This window comes from Scylla paramamosain, chromosome 47 (genome assembly GCF_035594125.1).
Source record: "Scylla paramamosain isolate STU-SP2022 chromosome 47, ASM3559412v1, whole genome shotgun sequence".
NCBI lineage: Eukaryota > Metazoa > Arthropoda > Malacostraca > Decapoda > Portunidae > Scylla > Scylla paramamosain.
The window spans coordinates 2,009,754-2,027,500 of record NC_087197.1 but is presented as its reverse complement, the minus strand read 5'-3'; the positions used below and the strand labels follow the sequence as shown (position 1 = coordinate 2,027,500).

At 44.4% G+C, this 17,747-nt stretch overlaps 2 protein-coding genes across 2 annotated transcripts; one reads left to right on the top strand and one right to left on the bottom strand.

Moving 5' to 3' along the window:
• Positions 1-1,635: 1,635 nt before the first annotated feature.
• Positions 1,636-6,579, top strand: LOC135095014 (uncharacterized). The gene is made up of 4 exons (XM_063995630.1): positions 1,636-1,728; positions 3,137-3,382; positions 4,335-4,398; positions 4,769-6,579. Exons 2-4 carry the CDS (start codon positions 3,153-3,155, stop codon positions 5,093-5,095), a joined length of 621 nt encoding a protein of 206 aa, XP_063851700.1. The 5' UTR covers positions 1,636-1,728; positions 3,137-3,152; the 3' UTR covers positions 5,096-6,579.
• LOC135095012 (DNA replication ATP-dependent helicase/nuclease DNA2-like) lies at positions 5,467-17,214 on the bottom strand. The gene is made up of 9 exons (XM_063995623.1): positions 17,121-17,214; positions 15,557-15,662; positions 13,472-15,120; positions 12,267-12,440; positions 11,864-11,951; positions 9,500-11,698; positions 8,889-9,071; positions 8,419-8,619; positions 5,467-7,900 (listed from the first exon to the last, which is right to left on the bottom strand). Exons 2-9 carry the CDS (start codon positions 15,578-15,580, stop codon positions 7,661-7,663), a joined length of 4,758 nt encoding a protein of 1,585 aa, XP_063851693.1. The 5' UTR covers positions 15,581-15,662; positions 17,121-17,214; the 3' UTR covers positions 5,467-7,660.
• Between the last annotated feature and the right edge of the window lie 533 nt (positions 17,215-17,747).

Sequence of the window (17,747 nt, the reverse complement as noted above, 5' to 3'; positions counted from 1 at the left end):
TACGAGAGCTTCATTCCTTATTGTGTAAGTGGCCTCTACTCACGCTGTATTTGTTAACATTAAACTGCATTTTGTCATCTGTCAGTCCATTCGTTCGTATTATCCAACGCACAAGAAAGGATAAAAGTTTCATTCGGAATAAAGAGACTGGTGAAAGAAAAAACAAAACAAAAAAAAAATACGGTATTATTTAAGGAGAGAACCATAACCTTCTACTCATTTAGTTGTATTGTTTTTGATTACCTTTATGGATACTGAGAAACTTACTTTATTGAACTTTTCGTCGCAAATTAATAGTTACCGTGATATGGGGAATTTTTGTTAGGTGATGCTGTCTTCTGTATTTACGTATGCGTCCATATTGCAACCTTCTTCCTCTTCTCGCGACTTATAATTGTGGCCACCATTGTCGTCTGATTAGGTCTAAGGTAAGCACTGATGTTTTATTTATTTACTTATTTATTTTATGTGAAATATATGTACTTTGCTTGGTTAAGCTAGGTCATTTTAGATCACATCAGGCTAGGTTAGGTTAAATTAGGTTGGGTTAGGGTTAGGTTTGGTCAGGTCATGTTAGATTAGGTTAGATCAGGTCAGATTAGGTCAGGTTGGGTCAGGTTAGGTTAGGTTAGGTTAGGTTTGTGTTCCTCCCCCTGCTGCTTGCAGGAATAAGCAAAAAAGATTTAAATCGTTTTGCACTAACCAGAAACTAGTGTGTCATCCAGTTAGATTGCCAGACCTGCATCTCTCTTTCCTTGACCTGGCCGGAATGCGCCGCCCCCCGCCGCCCAGACTGCAGTTATGGTTGACTGACAAATATATTGTTGTATATATTATAAGTACAAGAGCTGAGGAGGACAGAGCCTGCCAACCTACAATTTCAAGGTTGTAAATTATGTATTATGCTATGTATAGGGAAAAAAAAATTTGATATTTAAATTATGTATTTAATATTTAATTCTTCTATTCCTTCATTTGTATAACTGAGGAATAACACAAGATGTGATGTTCTACAGTAGAATAGTACATAAGATACGTATCCGATGTCTATCCGAGTGTATCTCGGAGAACAATCCAAGACAGAAGTCTGTCCGATTTCCCCCTGTATATCTCGGTTGACAATCGGAGATATCAGACACTTATCCAAAGGCACGAAAGTGTCCGACTTATCTGATATCCGAGATATGCAGCTCTGACTTAGGAGGCCTTTACTGTTATATAGAATCTGATAGGCGAGATAATAATGATTTGTTAAGACTAAAGACTCGCACTTGATTGTTTATGTTTTGAAGGATTTGGCGGAGTGAGGAGGACGACCAGCAGCGGAGGCGGTGGTGGTGGTGCCCTGGCTGCCCTGCCTGCTGTCCACCAGTGACTCTGTGGTGTGAGGCAGGATGCTGGCCTCTGCAGCACACAGGCACCCTTGTTACTGTGATGACGGCACATACAACGCTATGCTTCCCCGCGACCCAGATCACTGGTGAGGGCGGTGAGGCTGCCGTGCCTGCTGTGCCTGCTAGTGACTGTGCCGCAGCCCCCGCCCCTGCTGACAAGGTGAATGGTGCCCACTTCACATCAGCACCTTGTTGTGTTATTTCCCGCACGGTGCAGTGTATGAGCCGTGCGGGGCCGTGGCAGCAAGGCTTGTGAGGTCTCCACACGAGCGGTGGTTCCGCGCGGCTCGCTGCACCATTGCTCACAGCGCTCCCTGACACTGACTTGCTCGCTGTTTGTATGCTTATCATTATTTTTTTTCTTGAAACGAAGTGGTGAAGCAGAGAGCCATTTGTGTGTACTTAGTGAACAAGGTGTTGAAAAGAAGAGCCAGCAGTAATGCATTTGTCCTATAAGGCGTTGTTTATACCAGGAAACTATTTGCAAACAATTTGCAGGTTGTCATGTAAATTTCCTCATTAGACGTAATTGGCAGGTAAATCTTATTAATAGCAGCTCCTGATGTATTCTGTTGCTGCCCCTCACCAGGACAAGTAAGCTTGGAGACCGGTGGGAAGGTGGGGTGTTGGGGTAAGGAGGCCAAAACATGCCAAATTTGGGAAACTTCAAAAGTCTAAGGAGAAAATCATTGATTTTAGGAAAAATTCCCAAAAATAGCCAACAAGCAGGAAATATCCACCCACATATCCCCTCACTATGCTACCCTAACCTTTGAAGTCACTAACCTTGCTAATTGAAGGGCTCTGTCCCCTATACCTCTTGCTGTGCTATCCTAACTGCTAATATTGCAGTTCAGCACAATACATCCTATCCCCTTTTTCTCCTTCTCTGTTCCCATCAAGCTTGGAGGCCTGGTGGGAGAGCTGGGTTTTAGGGAGGGAGAAGCCAAGTTATGCCAAATTTGGACATTCATAAAAAGTCTAAGGATGAAACACCATATTTTGGAAATGGGATATTTGTAGCGTAACCAAACTTTAAACTAACTGGGGGACTTTGCCCCCCCATGACCTACACTTAAGGACAGTAACCTAACCTAACATAACCTGATCTAACAATGGGGGCCAAGGCCATCCCTGGATCCCTCATAAGGACACTAACCTAACTTGTAACAATGTAACCATGTGTGACCCCCAAAACAAAACCTCCACACATGTTGTACACTGAGTATTCATCACCACCGGCACATAATCTTGGTGTTCCATGAGGAGCCGCTGTTTGTAAGATTTACCAGTTGCTTTCTGATCTGTATGGACTTGTTTTAACTCTGGTGTGAAGCAAGCCTTAGGTGAGGTGTTGACTTCTTTGGGTCATTGGGGAAGAAAGACCACACATTATATCATGTCTCCATCAGGGAATCACAGAAACATGGAACAATTGATCTAAATCCAATCTGAAAGACTGGCAGGACACTCCATGGTAAATGTGACTCCTGCACACTGCCAGTCAGGCTGTGTGTAGGTAGTCACCAAGACCACTGTAAGTTTTGGTAAACCTAGGCAGTACTGCCATCACTGTATACCTTGCGTTTGCCTTCCTTACCCAGGGACTTTGTTTTCCATCAGGTCCCGAGCTTGTTGGCCACAGGGAAAGGAAAAAAATGAAAGTAGTCATATGGTTTGAGGTGCAACTTTACCTTGAAAAGTACATGTAGTTGACAGCTTTGTCGTTCCCTTATTTTCAGACGCACACATAATGACATGCTCCTGAACATGGAACCCTCGGTGGATCCCTCCAAGGCGGAGTTAGTCGAGCAGCCGGTGGATGAAGTGTTCAGCGAGCGGCATGATGACATGCACCAGTTAGTGGAGCATTTTGAGGATCCTCTCATGACGGAGATAAAGCAGGAGCCAAACAAGAACACTCTGCTGCGTGTTCCGTCTTTCATCCCCCAGCACACCTTGAGGCAGGAGGGTGACAGGTGTGACAGGTATGCACCACACTAGAATTAGCCTTGGTATGTTCCATCATTAAGTCTCCTTTTAAAGTTTTTTTTATTGCACCAGCAAGATACTGTTTTTGTTTTCTTAAATATGTACACAAGGTATTAAAATACCTTGTGTACATATTTAAGAAAACAAAAACAGTAAATGAATGGATAAGTAAAAGTGAAAACAAAAATAAAAAAAAACAGCTAAATTAAATCAGAATGGGAGTACTGAAGGTGGTGAGAGGTAAAGTTGATAAGAAGTTTGTGGCATTTACTACAGAAGAGAATAACAAATAAATAACCAAACTTCTCAGTGAGAAGCTCCAGCAGTTCTCTTCATTACCTCTAAGCATAACGGGATCTTGTTAATCTAATGGCACACAATTTGAATAGGAGAGTGGTATGGAAGTGGGAAGGTTTAGATTCTTTCATGGCCAGTCTGTTCCACCTTCAGATCAGTTTGTTTCCTTGATGCTGCTGAGTTTGGCAGAGCATTGGGATTCTAGTCGAGAAAGACAGCCTAGGTAAAATCTCATGTCATTTCCCTCTCATTCATTGTACATTTAATAGTTCTCTGAATTTCTTTTATTTCTTAAGTTGAATAAAACTAATATAGAAAAACAAGGCCAGGGTAGAAGTCATGTTCTATCAAGCACCTTTTCTTTTTGGACATTTAAACAACCAAGACTTGTACATCATTAATTCTATAAAACTAATATAGAAAAACAAGGCCAGGGTAGAAGTCATGTTCTATCAAGCATCTATTCCTTTTGGGCAATAAACAACCAAGACTTGTACATCATTAATTCTGTATTCATGAACATGTATACTAGAATTTGTCCTCTTATGTGTGCACTTGTCTGTGGTTCTGAGATATGAGTGCAGCATTTAAAGTTTTGTTGAAGGTAATGTTTGTGAGAGCAGAGCCTGAATAATGGTTGACTCTTGCCAGCTCCCAGGACCAAGTTGAAACTGAGCAGCAAGATGTGACACACTCAGTGACCGACACCACTATGGTAAGTGATGTGATGTCTTGTGCATGTGATCCTTACCAACATCTGCTGTTCTTTGTGCAGCTTATAGGAACAATCTTGGGAAAACTTGCTTGATATTAAATAGATTTCAAGGTAAAAATTTGTAAAGGTTGTGTATCTTTTTTTCTGGAGTGGGCTTAAAAGTTCTGAATTTTCTGTTCTCATTGATGTAGAATCCTTGTTAGAATGCCATCAGTCATGGAAACACCTTGAATGAGCCTGATAAAAGGAGGCAAGATAATATGTTGTCTTTGTGTTCTTAGCTAGTGCCTCAGTTGCTTCAGCTAAGACTATGAAGTACACTGAGATCATGGAATCAGACACACATCACCACCTTGTTGAACTCCATCAGGTGACAGGCAAGAGGAAGAAACTGGAGTACTTCACCTTCCAAGAACTGCGGAAGCTGCTGAAGGTCGGCCATCCGGAGCGTCGTGGCCTGGGTGCCTCGCCGGGGCCGCCTCACGACCTTCCGCCCCGCCTCACAGAGCGTCACTTCCCTCGCTCCTTTCCCGCGACGCCGCAGAACAAGACCCCGCAGAGAAAATGTTACGTGTGCTTCTACTCGTCAAAACGCCGGAAAAAGAGAACACAGACACGGTATTTGTGCAGGAAATGTGCCGTGCCCCTGTGCATTGAGCCGTGTTTTGAGGAGTATCACACCCTGTTAAATTTCTAGTACTGTGCGTATTCTAGAAACATGCTGCCTGTGCTGGAAATATGAAGTGTTCCTGTATATTGAGCTCCCTTGTGGGGAATACCACTTACTGTTGAATTACTAGCATTCTCATACTATATACAAACAAGGAGCACCCATGAAACTTGTGCTGTTAAGGCAGTGATACTTAGATGAGGGAATGGTCCTTGTGGGGAGAGCTGATTGGGAATACATACGTAGACTTAACCATAAGAGTGTAGCTTTCATACTGTTGAACTCTTTTCATACTTATTCTTTGTTACTATTTTTCAGGCATCTTTTTCCTTCCAGTATTTTCTGCAATGTCTCTTTTATGTCTTTCTTTTCAGTAAGGTCAAGGAAACTCAAAGAAATATGTGTGAAACCTGTACTTTGATTTGAGCACGATACAAAATTACAGATATGTTTGTTCCTTTAAGCACACTTGGGAGAAAAATAAATGCACAGTTGTGATCAGATCATGTCAGGTCAAAGTGAAAGAATATTTTCAGAAATTACACTTTGGCATGAGCATGATACAAAGATTCCAAATGGTGTGTTAGTTCCTAGATTCTCACTTTGAAAATATAAATGTGCTGTGGCGGTGATGTTCCTTGATGCAGACGTGTGTGGTGCTCTGTGTTGCAGGCGGGCAGGCTGCTTCACTCGCCACAGAGAGGCACGCTGCGGGGCTGCAGCTACGTCTTAATATTAATGGAAAAAGAAACTACTCAATGTTTTATGTACAGTGTGGAATGAAGCTGCTTCCATGGGGCAGTCTGAACACATGTGAGTGAATCAGAATTTATGAATATTTGATTTATTAATTTTCAAAGTTATGAAAGAATGTTCATCATTAGTATTCACAAACAGAAATCTTTAAAATCATTATCAAGTTTACAAATGATTTACTTACAAGCGTATTTTGAGAAACGTGAACTCATTCATAAGCTGTGATTCACCCGTACAACATGGATTTATGGATGTGAGATTGGCATTACATAGAAGTCTGTGTGACAGATCCTCATTTGTACTTTTGAGTTACATCTGTTTGTGTGTTTGGGTGTTTGCGTGGCCTCTGGCTGGACACACTTAGGACTGGGAAGGGCTAAGTGTGTGCTGCTGCCTCACATGCTGTCATGCTAACCCTTTGATTGCTGTGGCTTCTCAAGTCTAATAATAAAATGTGGAGCAAGTTTACATTATAATTTTGAAAGACACCACGTAAGCAAAAAGAATTGTTATATTTTTGTTCACAAAATCAAGTTGATTTGCTCTAATAACAGGTGTTGTATTGTCACTAACATTCAAAGGGTTAAGCAGTCTCTTTTAACTACAGGAGTTTGTACAGTCTGTTGAAGTGAACCCAAATGTTTATGTGGTGCCTTCACCGACACCATTCAGCTAAAACCAAGCCTCTTTATTCCTTCATGACTTAAACAAATGAGTTATAAGAATATAATAACAAATAAAATGATTTCATTCAACATACGTTAATCCACTTCATTGTGATAAAAGTACAAGTAAGAACTCTCATTAAAAAAACATGAGGATAATTAAGTTAAAGGTATTACACTACATTTAAATATTAAAATGTAATGCAACAAGTAAGATGCATACCAGACTTAATGACACTAATACTATACACATTTGTACACAATTACAGAACTGGTGTTTCCAAATGCATTCTCCATTAAATACACAGGCAGAGGAGAGGTGATACAAAACACAAGTATGTATGCAAGGCACAAGAAAGGCAGCATTTGGCATGTTTCCATCACAGGGTAGGGAGTGCTGCAGATAGTTTCTTATGGACAGACAGACAGAAAGAATTTTAATGACCATAAAATAAACTCAAATATAATGGTGAAAATGAGTACCTAATAAAATGAAACGTTCTCTTCTGCGAAGTGAAATGATGATTTTGTATTTTTTATATTAACAATTATTGTTGGGAAAAATGTGTGATGCCTTAAGGCTGATGTTTGGAAGACTGTTATCAAAGTATTATTGAAATATTGAGTCTATAACCATTACTACCATTATCATTGTAACAATAATAATGATAGTGACTGATGAGAATTATGATGACAATGATGATGATGCTAATAAGAATGATGATGATTGATCTACTTATATATATAGTGACAGTAATGAGAATTATGATATATAAGCTAATAGATTATTATTATCATTATCATTATTACTGTTCAGAAAACATAATGAGTAATTCAGCCACAAGACTAGAGATGGGGGACACAAACCACCATCACACACTGCTGGAATAATTCTGCCAATGAAAGACAAACTTGACAACTCAGTCACTTACACCATATTATCAAATGACACTGACATGTTTTGGCCAAGCATCACTGACATTTGTGACACTGTAACACATCCAACAAAAATGTTCTTGTCTTTCTTCTTCTTGTTAGAGACTTAACAAAAAATTCTCTCTTACTCCTCCTAAAACTTGCCATTCCTGGGGCCTAAAAACACAATAAAATTCTGTCTTTACCTCCTATCACCAAAACCAATCACCCTCACCGTGAAAATACCTCGACACAATTATTTCTCTAATTCCATGGCCTCTGTATCCTGGCACTCCTCCTCCTCCTCCTCCTCCCACTGGAATCCGTCAGTGCCTGGGGTGAGGCAGTACACCTGGTGGGGGGCAAGGACCTTCATCAGGCAGGAGAAGGAAGTGTAGCGAGTCAGCGTCACTTGGTCGCCGATGAGAATTAACTTCCTCTTGGCTCGGGTCAAGGCCACGTTGAGTCTCCGGCGGTCAGTCAGGATTCCCGCTGGCTGATGGAAGAGAGTGTACAGTGCAGAGGTGGTGGTGATGCTGATGCTGATGCTGAGGGCTGCTGTGTGCCATTATCAGCCATATGTTACTATATATGTACTGTTAAAACTCTAATCTGGAACAATCCTGAGTGACAAAATGCAAAACTGTGTGTGTGTGTGTCATTTTTCTTTTCTTTTTTCTTCTTTTCCGTGAGGACTATCACTTTCCTATGCTGTCAAAATAGTTCACCAATTTTCACCAGTTTTTTTTCATGCATTTCTTATACCAGGTTAAAGTGTTGCCAACAGTACACCTTGGAAATATGAAAACCCACAGATGAAAATATTAAGAAACTGAAAAAGTTAGTGCCACAAAAAGGCCATGCAGTTGTGGCAAGTGTTATGAGGGTTACTTCTCCCACCAAGAAACTGCCAAGTGACAGGACTAAACACGACTTTCAGGCCACGAGCTGAGTGCTGCATCACAACCATCCAGTCCCCTAAACAAGACAAAAGACACACACACATACACATACCTTATCATTGGATTTGCCGCAGCGCACAAACGAACAAATAATAGCCATCTTGTCCCTGCCCTGGTACTGGTCGACCGTGTTCACCTCCACCCTCTTCCCCACGTCCTCTTCCTTCAACTCCTTAGCCAGTAGTTTCCTCACCAATTTCACTTGCCCACGGTATGGGGTGATGATGCCCATGTCGCTGCCACTCAACCCGGCCTGCAAACATGAGAAAGCCATCATTTACAAGCTGACCTTACAAGCAAGAGCGACTTGTTCCTCAGTTACGCATTGTACCTGCTTCAGTCAAACGTTCACATAACACTGATCTATGATTAACAAATCTTATAAGTTAATGCATTAAAGGACGAGATAATGGGCGTGACAAACGACACAGAACACAGTGCGGTGATCTGCTGTGGCAATCCCTAACAGGAGCAGCTAAAAGAAATTTGATGTGAGTGTATTACATAATGCCTCTGTCTCACCTTCAAGAGTGTTCTGACCACCACAATCACCAGTCTAGCCTCCCAGTGATTGACCAGCGAGGAGCCACCGACCCTTGCCTCCCCACCAGCTCCGGCAGTGTCCACCAGCACCACGGCTTCTTCCAGTGTGGGAGCCACTACTCGCTGCAACCATGGTGCCACAGCTCCCTTCTCTACCAGCCTCTGTAATGCAATGTACACTCCAACCATGAACAAATTTACTTTTCTTTCTAAAAATTTGCCTGTCAATCTTTTGCTACACTTAAATCTACTACTACTACTACTACTACTACTACTACAATTGTTACTGCTACACTTGAATGATGAAAAGACTTGTGAGTATTTATGTTGTGAAATGAAGGTATTTTGTTCCCCACTACTATTTTGTTCCTAATATTTGGGTGGTTCAAACAGTTCTTATATCTGGATTTTATGTTCTTTTCTTTCAACCAATTTGCTTGTGAATCTCATTCTTTTCCTAATTACACTAAATCTACTACTTCAATTATTTCAGCATTTATGGTAATGTCACAATATGCTGCTGCCTCCACTTATCTTCCTAAACTGACAAGCAGCATTAGCTGTAATGTGGATGTTGTGTGTGGAGTCACCTGGTAGTGAGGGAGGTCCAGGGTGGCCTTCTCCAGCTCAGGGGTACCACAGGTGAGCTGGTTGTTGTAGGTGAGGAGGTTGGCGAGGGCCATGATGGGGCCGTTCATACGATACTGCTCGGTGAGCGTGATGGTCACCTCCGGGCGGCACAGGCGCTCAAACAGCGTCTCCGTCATGCCGTGCAGCACGGCGCTCTCGCTGCGCACCACAGGGGGCAGCTGCTTGTCGTCCCCCACCAGCACAAAGGTGGAGCACATGAACAGCGGGCCGAGGGCCGTCACCTGCAACACCTGGGCCGCCTCGTCCACGATGCAGACGTCAAATGTGCGGCGGGAGAATATGGAGTGGTTGAGGCCGAGGCAGGTGGCGGCCACCACGCGCTGGCTGGCATACAGCTCCGTCAGCTCCTCAACAGTGCTGACCTGGCAAGTCCGCGCCTGGTCCGTGTGGCCGGCCAGGTCAGGGTGTACCCTGTCAGAGCGCCCCACACGCATGAAATCTATGCCAAGCTTGTGCAGCTTAAGCAGGAGGCTGTCCAGGGCAGTGTTGGTGTAGGCGGTAATGAGGATGGAGCGGCCAAGCTGCAGCAACACCCGCACCATGGTGGCCAGCGTGGTGGACTTGCCGGTGCCAGGGAAGCCCTGCACCAGCATGTAGTCCTCCGCCGCCAAAGCCCGGATCACTGCCCGCTTCTGTGCCACGTTGAGATGGGCCAGCATGGGCTTGCAGTCCAGCACCTTGGAGGCCATACGTTTCTTGAAGGCCGGGGTGGCCCCATCCACCACCAGGCGGCGCAGCGCCTCAGCCCGGGGCTCTGGCAGCAGCAGTCTGCCCAGGGTCTGCATGGGGAGGCGCAGGAAGTTTGTGGAGCAATTGAGGTCCAGGTGGTAATGGTGTGACACGCCGCCCTGCAGGGGCCGGTCCAGCTCAGCTAGCACTGCCCCATCCTTGAAGCCCTGCACGCTGCCACAGGCCAGTGCCAGCACCCTGCTGGAGGAGGCGATCACCTGGTCCCCAGCCTGCAGCCCTACGCTGGCCAGGGGGGTGGCCAGCCCAGGGTGGCGCCGGCCCCGCACCATTGTGTGAAGGAACCACCCAGGTCGGACCTCAACAGGGGGAGTGGCACCCAGCACCAGCCAGGCTAGGCACTCCCCCTGCTCTTCACGCTGGGTTGCATTGCGACACCACAGTGCCCCGCCCCCACCAATACTCTCAGCCGCCTCCAGCTGGTAGAGGAGACACCAGTGGCGGAAGTAGTCCAGGTGTTGCGGGGAGAGGTGTGCCGTGTGTTGGGGCACCAGGCCTGCCATGGGATGGGGGGCGGCAGGCACCTCACCCTGCAGCACCTGGTGGGCAGCACATGTCACCTTGTGTGGGCAGTGCTGGCACCCTCTCTCATGGGCAATAGGGGGTGGCAGTGGGGGTAGGCCGGGCTCCCTCCCTGCATCCTGGCCACCTTGAGGCCGGGCAGCCAGGTGTGTGGCCAGGTCATTCCTGAGGCATATGAGATCCCGGCGCTCCTTGGCTGGGGCCACTTTTTCCTCCATGACACCCTCCCGCAGGTACAGCAGCAGCCCCGCCCCAGGGTCCGGCCGCCTGTCGGTGCCCATCATGGCATACAGAGCCAGCTGGCCGCAGTGCTCTGACGAGAAGCTGGCCCGGCCTGTCTTCAGCTCCAGCGGCAAGATGACCGGGCCATCACGACCCTCAGCCTGCACTACCATGTCCACTTTACCCTTGAGGCCCAAGCGGGGACACCAGATGTTCTCCTCCACCTCCTCCACATGAGTGATCCTGCCCTGCCACTTGTAGGAGCCGATGCCCTGTGCCTGCGCGTCCTTGCCGAGATAACGGCTGCACCACGCTGACACTTTAGGGATGAAGCCGGCCATGTCCTCCCTCAAGGCATCTGCCGTCTGGTTCAGGCGGTACAGCTCCTGCAGCACCCTGGGGCGGCCCAGCAGGCGGCTCACCAGGGCCTGCAGCCATTCCTCCGAGAGCTGCCCCATCCCACCCCGCGCGGCCTCCACCACCGCCTCCTGGAACAGCTCGTGCACCAGGGAGCCCACCGTCATGATGACCGAGGGCGGCTCCATCCCACGGTGCCACTCGGCCAGCACAGCGCGGCGGCGGCAGAACACGCCCGACGCCACGCTGGTGCTGCTCACTAGCAGGTCAGGGTGCACCACCAACATTCCCTGGAGCAGAGAGGCAATGACACCACATGCTGTTATTAGTCATCACCACCACCTCTGCTGATATGCTACTGATACTTCTGCTGCACTTACACTTTTTTTTTCAGCAGATTATTTTCATCACACACACACACACACACACACACACACACACACACACACACATACCTGGTTGTTGTCAATGTGATAGTGACTGTCCACTGGATTTGTAAGCAAGATGTGAATTATGTCTCCATCACGCACCACTGTGTCAGACCTGCAGACAAAGAAAGGCAACAGTCTCTCTCCCTCTCTCTTCTACATCAAACACTAAAAACAACCACACACATCCCATACATCTCTAACTCCACAGCCTTGTCCCTCACTACTGACTGAGGGGAAGACCATACAAAGAAAACCTTCACTTCCCTGCTGTCATTACCTAATGGCTGAACCTTCCCTGCAGTGTCCCTTCCAGCACACCACCACCCAACTCTCCTCCCAGTACACACAATGTCACACTAAACCCTCATCTGTCATCTCCCTTGTCCCAGAACATTAACAGCAGCACACACCACATCACAACACCCACCATGTGCCAGCCAGAGTGCAGGTTCTCTTCACGTTCTCAGACGACAGCAGTTCAAGGTGTACGGTCCGGGTAGCGCTGTCTCTCTCGGCCGCCAGCACCAGATGTCGCCCAAAGTCACCCTGGGCTGCGAAGGATTCCTTGTTCTTCCCTTCATCCAGGAACTTCTTCACGATCCTGTAGGTTGTTTGGCGCTTAATATGAGAAATGTTAATGGTGTTTTTGTGAAGTTGTGGTCTATGAATATCCTGTTTTTTCTCTTCATCCGTTAATTTTTTTCACGGTTCTACGAATTGCTTTGTTTTGTGACTGATCTATGAAACCCCTGTTCTTTCCTCCATCCATTAAAATTTTCCACGATTCTATAAGTTGTTTTGTTTTAAGATTACAAAACCAATGTTCTTTCCTTCATCTATTAAGTTTTTCACGATTCTATAAGTTGTTTTGTTTTGTGATAAATTTGAGAAATGATAATGGTGTTCACGCTAAGTTGTGCTCTATGAAATCCCTGTTCTTTCCTTCAACCCTTAACTTTTCCACTATTCTATAAGTTTTGTTTTGTGATTAATATGAAGCACAATAATGGCATTTTTGTTAAGTTATGGTTGTATACATATATGTAATGAATTACTAACAGCATGGTGAGATATCAAATTAAGGATAAAAAAAGGATAAAGAGAATTAAGATGCCCAAATGGTGTATCAGTTGAAGAACAATTTATAAGCATGATAATGGAGATGAGACACAAGGGAATAAGAAGACAAAAGGAAAAAAAGGAACAGGAGATAAGTGATAAAAGATAACCACAGATAGAGAATAAAAGATTACAAACACAACACAAAAGATAATGGAGGTGAGAAACTAAGGAATAAGAAGACAAAAGGAAGGAAGAAACAAGAGATGAAAGAACGGAAGGAACAAGAGGTGAAAGAAAGGAGGGAACAAGAGACAAAAGAAAGGAAGGAACAAGAGATGAAAGAAAGGAAAGAACAAGAAATGAAAGAAAGGAAGGAACAAGAGACAAAAGAAAGGAAGGAACAAGAGGTGAAAGAAAGGAAAGAACAAGAGATGAAAGAAAGAAAGGAAGGATGAGATGAAAGAAAGGAAGGAACAATAGACAAAAGAAAAGAAGGAACAAGAGGCACAACACAAGATAACAATATAGACCAAGAGTAAAAGACCACCAAGACAACACATCTCTACTTACGGATCACTCGTCAGCAATCCATGAACTGCTTCGCTGGCCGGCTTCTCCTTAAAGGGTGACAGCTCCCCAAACATCTCCAGGATATCGAGACAGTCATTCTCCTCAACTGCTGAAAGTTTCCTCGGGGTCTTGTTGCCGTCACTCTTGGTCTCTGCGGCGTCAGGAGTCCCATTTACACTGAGGCACTCCAAGTCATCAGTGAATTCCTCTACCATCTTTTCCTTTGTTTTTCCTGAGGTACTGCAATGCTCCACACACTCCACCTCCACTGAAACTTTCTCTAATACCTCCTCACTGGAATGCCGAGTCTCTATGATATCAACAGTACCACTTGCAGTAACTTTGGGGTATTCAGCATTCTCAGAAGTACATGTTTCAGCCTTAGCATCATCTGTGGCATTCCTCCTGATTCTAAACCCCTGGGAGGCCTTGAGGATGTCACTGCCAATATCCTCACTATTGCTGGAGTCTTGTGAGCTCCCCATGTCTGTGGTGATCTTTGAGGCATTATCACCATCTACACTAATGCTGGATTCCTGTGAACTCTTAAGCATGTCTGTGGTAATATCAGGAGTGGTATCATCATCCTCCTCCTCCTCCTCCTCCTCCTCCTCCTCAGGTTTCGTGTCCTGGGAAGCCCTCATGGTGCCCTCATAGCCCTCAGGAGTGACATGACTGCTTCCCACACCGAGCTGAGAAGGCGGGATGTTCTCCACAGTACCAGACGTCACCTCGTCATCACTGCTTGCTATGACATAATCCTGCTTCAAGGAAACCTTCCACAAGGCCACTCTATCACAGATCAGCCTGTCATTGTCCTTCTTGGGCTTGATCTGCTGTGGGCTGCTAAACAAGTCCTCAGAGCTGTCAGACGTGACCACTTCTTCCTCCTCCTCCTTACCATTGCTCAACTTCCCAGACTCAGAGGTGCTGCACAAGTCCTCTGAAGAGCTTGATGGTGTGGATTGTTTCTCTTTACCTTTTCCTCTCAGTAATTTCCTCAGCTCAATGTTCTCACGTGAGTTTTTGGAGTCTGACGGATTATCAGTTTTATCTCTTCCCTGGTCCGCTCTTGACACGGTGTTGCTGAATGTGTCACAAGAAGACTCCGACAGTGAGAACAATTCCTCCTCCTCAGTCACGTCATCAGAGTCAGACAACAAGATGACCTCCTGCTCCTCCTCCTCCTCTCTGCTGACCTTCGCTGCAGGGCGCTTCACAGGAACATTTTCGCTCAACACAGACTTGCTCAACAGGCTGGACAAAATGCTTCTGGATCCCCGAGAACCCTTCCTGTTGTTTGCTTGACCTTTCTGCTTGACATGAGGGGCACTCCTTGGACTCTGCTTAGCTCGACTTTCACTACTGCCAGTCACTCCTCCTTTTGTCACGCTGCCACTGGCCTGTGGGATGGTCTTCAGCGGCCTGGGACTTGACCAAGGGGAAGCACTCAGTCCGAGGTCTCCGGAGAGGTTCTTCTTGTATGGCAGTAATTCATTTTCCTTGCCTGGGGTGTGGGAGGTGCAGTCCCTCTTGGCCGTGGGTGACACCCCAGCATTGTGTGGCGGTGGCCTCTTCACCGACTGGGAGGGGGAGGTCACAGAGCTGAAGAATGAAGTGATCCTCTGCTGGTTTGATGACTGTGTCACCTGTGGGAAAATTATTCAGATGCTCAACTCACCCACTAAAAGATGAGCAATTCAAATATGCACCATAGTTTACATGCAGTTATTCATTAATACCCTATGATTGAACTGACTCATTAAAACATAAGCAACTGAAATATACACATGTTCTACAAGTATTTATTCAGTGATACACTATCTCTGGACAACAACTTTCCAGGTAACTTTTCCTTCCATGTAAGAGACACTGGACAAGAGCAGCAAAGTGTTAAAAAAAACTATAATCATAATAAAGAAAAGAGCTAATGAAGTGCCAGTCCCTAAAGAGAAGTCAAAAAGGCTCATCTTGTATCCCCAAATTATCTTAACCTACAACACACACACACACACACACACACACAAAGCCAAGCCACTGCCACATAACACACTGCACCTTAAAATGAACGAAACTCTGACTTACCTTTGTCTTTTTAGATTTGCCCATGGTGGAGGGGTGGGCCAGCGGAGGGACGGCCACTCAGGGAACAGTCAGGGTCTTGGACAGGGACCTCTGATGGTGAATGATCCTGAAAAAGGTGAAAAATAATGTATGTAACTATTAGTCTTCCTTACATATAAAGCATAGCGGTAATATGACGATAATCATTAGCTGGGGAAGTCATGAGCAATAAATAAATAAATAGATAAATAAATAAATAAATAAATAAATATGGATGTGGTGTAGCAGAGGACCCCAAGCCTTCACTGCAACACCAAACAGTTAGCAGCACCAGAAGCAACGTGTGAAGTCTTTACAAGCATCTACAAGAAAGTTAGCAATGAAAAAGAATACATTTTGCAATTTCCTCCCAGTTCAAAGATTGGATGTAGCTGTTGAAAAGCTCAAGGTCTCAATGATTGGTGATTAAGGAAAGGTGTACCAAGTGGCTGTTAAAGGCTTAAACAAAACCACTGGAGTTTGATCAAATATGGAGCGTTAGGTGGCTAGAGTAATCAAATTCGACCTTATTTATTTTTGTTGTAATTTTGTGGGATAAAAGACTAGAAATTTTGTACTTATGAGGGATAAAAGGCTTGGGATGTTTTTGTGTGGGATAAAAGCCTCGGGATGTACTTTTGTGGGATAAAATGCTTGTGATTTTGCACCTTTTTGGGATAAATGGCTGAAGATTCTATACTTTCGTGGGATAAAAGACTAGAAATTTTATACTTATGAGGGGTAAAAGGCTTGGGATGTTTTTGTGTGGGATAAAAGCCTCGGGATGTATTTTTGTGGGATAAAAGGCTTGTGATTTTGCACCTTTTTGGGATAAATGGCTGAAGATTCTATACTTTCGTGGGATAAAAGACTAGAAATTTTGTACCTTTGTGGGATAAGACTGATTCGTGGGATAAAAGACTAGAAATTTTGTACCTTTGTGGGATAAGACTGATTCGTGGGACAAAAGACTAAAAATTTTGTACCTTTGTGGGCTAAGACTGATTCGTGGGATAAAAGACTAGAAATTTTGTACCTTTGTGGGATAAGACTGATTCGTGGGATAAAAGACTAGAAATTTTGTACCTTTGTGGGATAAGACTGATTCGTGGGACAAAAGGCTAGGAATTTTGTACCTTTGTGGGATAAAAGGCTAGAGATTTTGTACTGTTTTAGGAATAAAAGCGTAGGGATATTGTACTTTTGTGGGATAAAAGGCTCGAGTTGTGTAGGTTGGCAGATGTTTGTTTTAGTGGATAAAGACAGTGGTCAATATGTGGCTGTATTATTACATATTTCCATCTGTCTGTCTCATTTGGACAATCAGGTGAGTTGAGTAACCTGGAAAATCAACCACAATTCACAATGACCTGTATTACTTTGACGGTGCCCGCAGAACCTCTAGATTAAAACAATAATTTATGATACGCATAGATCCCACATTTCCTTCTCATATTTCTACAATAGTATCTTTTATCTAGGTGATTAGCAGTTCAGGAGGGCCGTCATGGCTCAGTGCATGTCAGGAATTAGTCCGTTCACTCACCTGCAGGTTAAGATGAAGGTCAACATCTGAATTTCCCTCCCGCGCTCCCGGTCTCCCCGCCAAAACATTGCCCTATCTTATCGACATGGGATGTATTTTGTTCTTTAACTTTTTATCATGCTACTTTTACTCTTAAAAGGTCTCAAAAATATGAAAGGTAAAAATAAATAACCATTACTTATTTAATGTTAAAAGCAATAATTCACGCAATTTCTTCTTTTTAAGTATAGCGAATGTAAATTTCTTTATCTTATCGCTCGAGGATATTTCGGACGACAATAATAATCGTATACTGTTCGCGCAAGGTTTGGAAGACTTGGTATTATCTTTACAAAGCTCCTGATGATCCTAACATGACCAATGATGAAACGTTGTTTACGAGACTTCTAACTTGTTGTGGTATGTGAGACTAAACATGACCTGACACGTGACCAAAGAACTCAACAGCTGTCAACCTTGCACGTGACTGACTATGATGCAATAGGCTGGTGTTGGCCACTGTATTCCTTTTTAAGATATTATTAATGAGGTTTTCATCTGTTATTTATTTTATTTATTCATTTATTCATTCATTCATTTTTCACTGATGATGTAGAGTGAACTAATAATAATAATAATAATAATAAT

What these genes read in the sequence shown, in the direction of transcription:
- LOC135095014 (XM_063995630.1), top strand. Translation starts at nt 3,153, where the DNA reads ATGCTCCTGAACATGGAACCCTCGGTGGATCCCTCCAAGGCGGAGTTA. An exon ending in GAGGGTGACAGGTGTGACAG is followed by an intron (nt 3,383 to 4,334) that starts GTATGCACCACA and finishes GACTCTTGCCAG; the next exon opens with CTCCCAGGACCAAGTTGAAA. An exon ending in CAGTGACCGACACCACTATG is followed by an intron (nt 4,399 to 4,768) that starts GTAAGTGATGTG and finishes GAACTCCATCAG; the next exon opens with GTGACAGGCAAGAGGAAGAA.
- LOC135095012 (XM_063995623.1), bottom strand. Translation starts at nt 15,580, where the DNA reads ATGGGCAAATCTAAAAAGACAAAG. An exon ending in GCAAATCTAAAAAGACAAAG is followed by an intron (nt 15,121 to 15,556) that starts GTAAGTCAGAGT and finishes ATTTTCCCACAG; the next exon opens with GTGACACAGTCATCAAACCA. An exon ending in GCGGCAAATCCAATGATAAG is followed by an intron (nt 7,901 to 8,418) that starts GTATGTGTATGT and finishes CTCTTCCATCAG; the next exon opens with CCAGCGGGAATCCTGACTGA.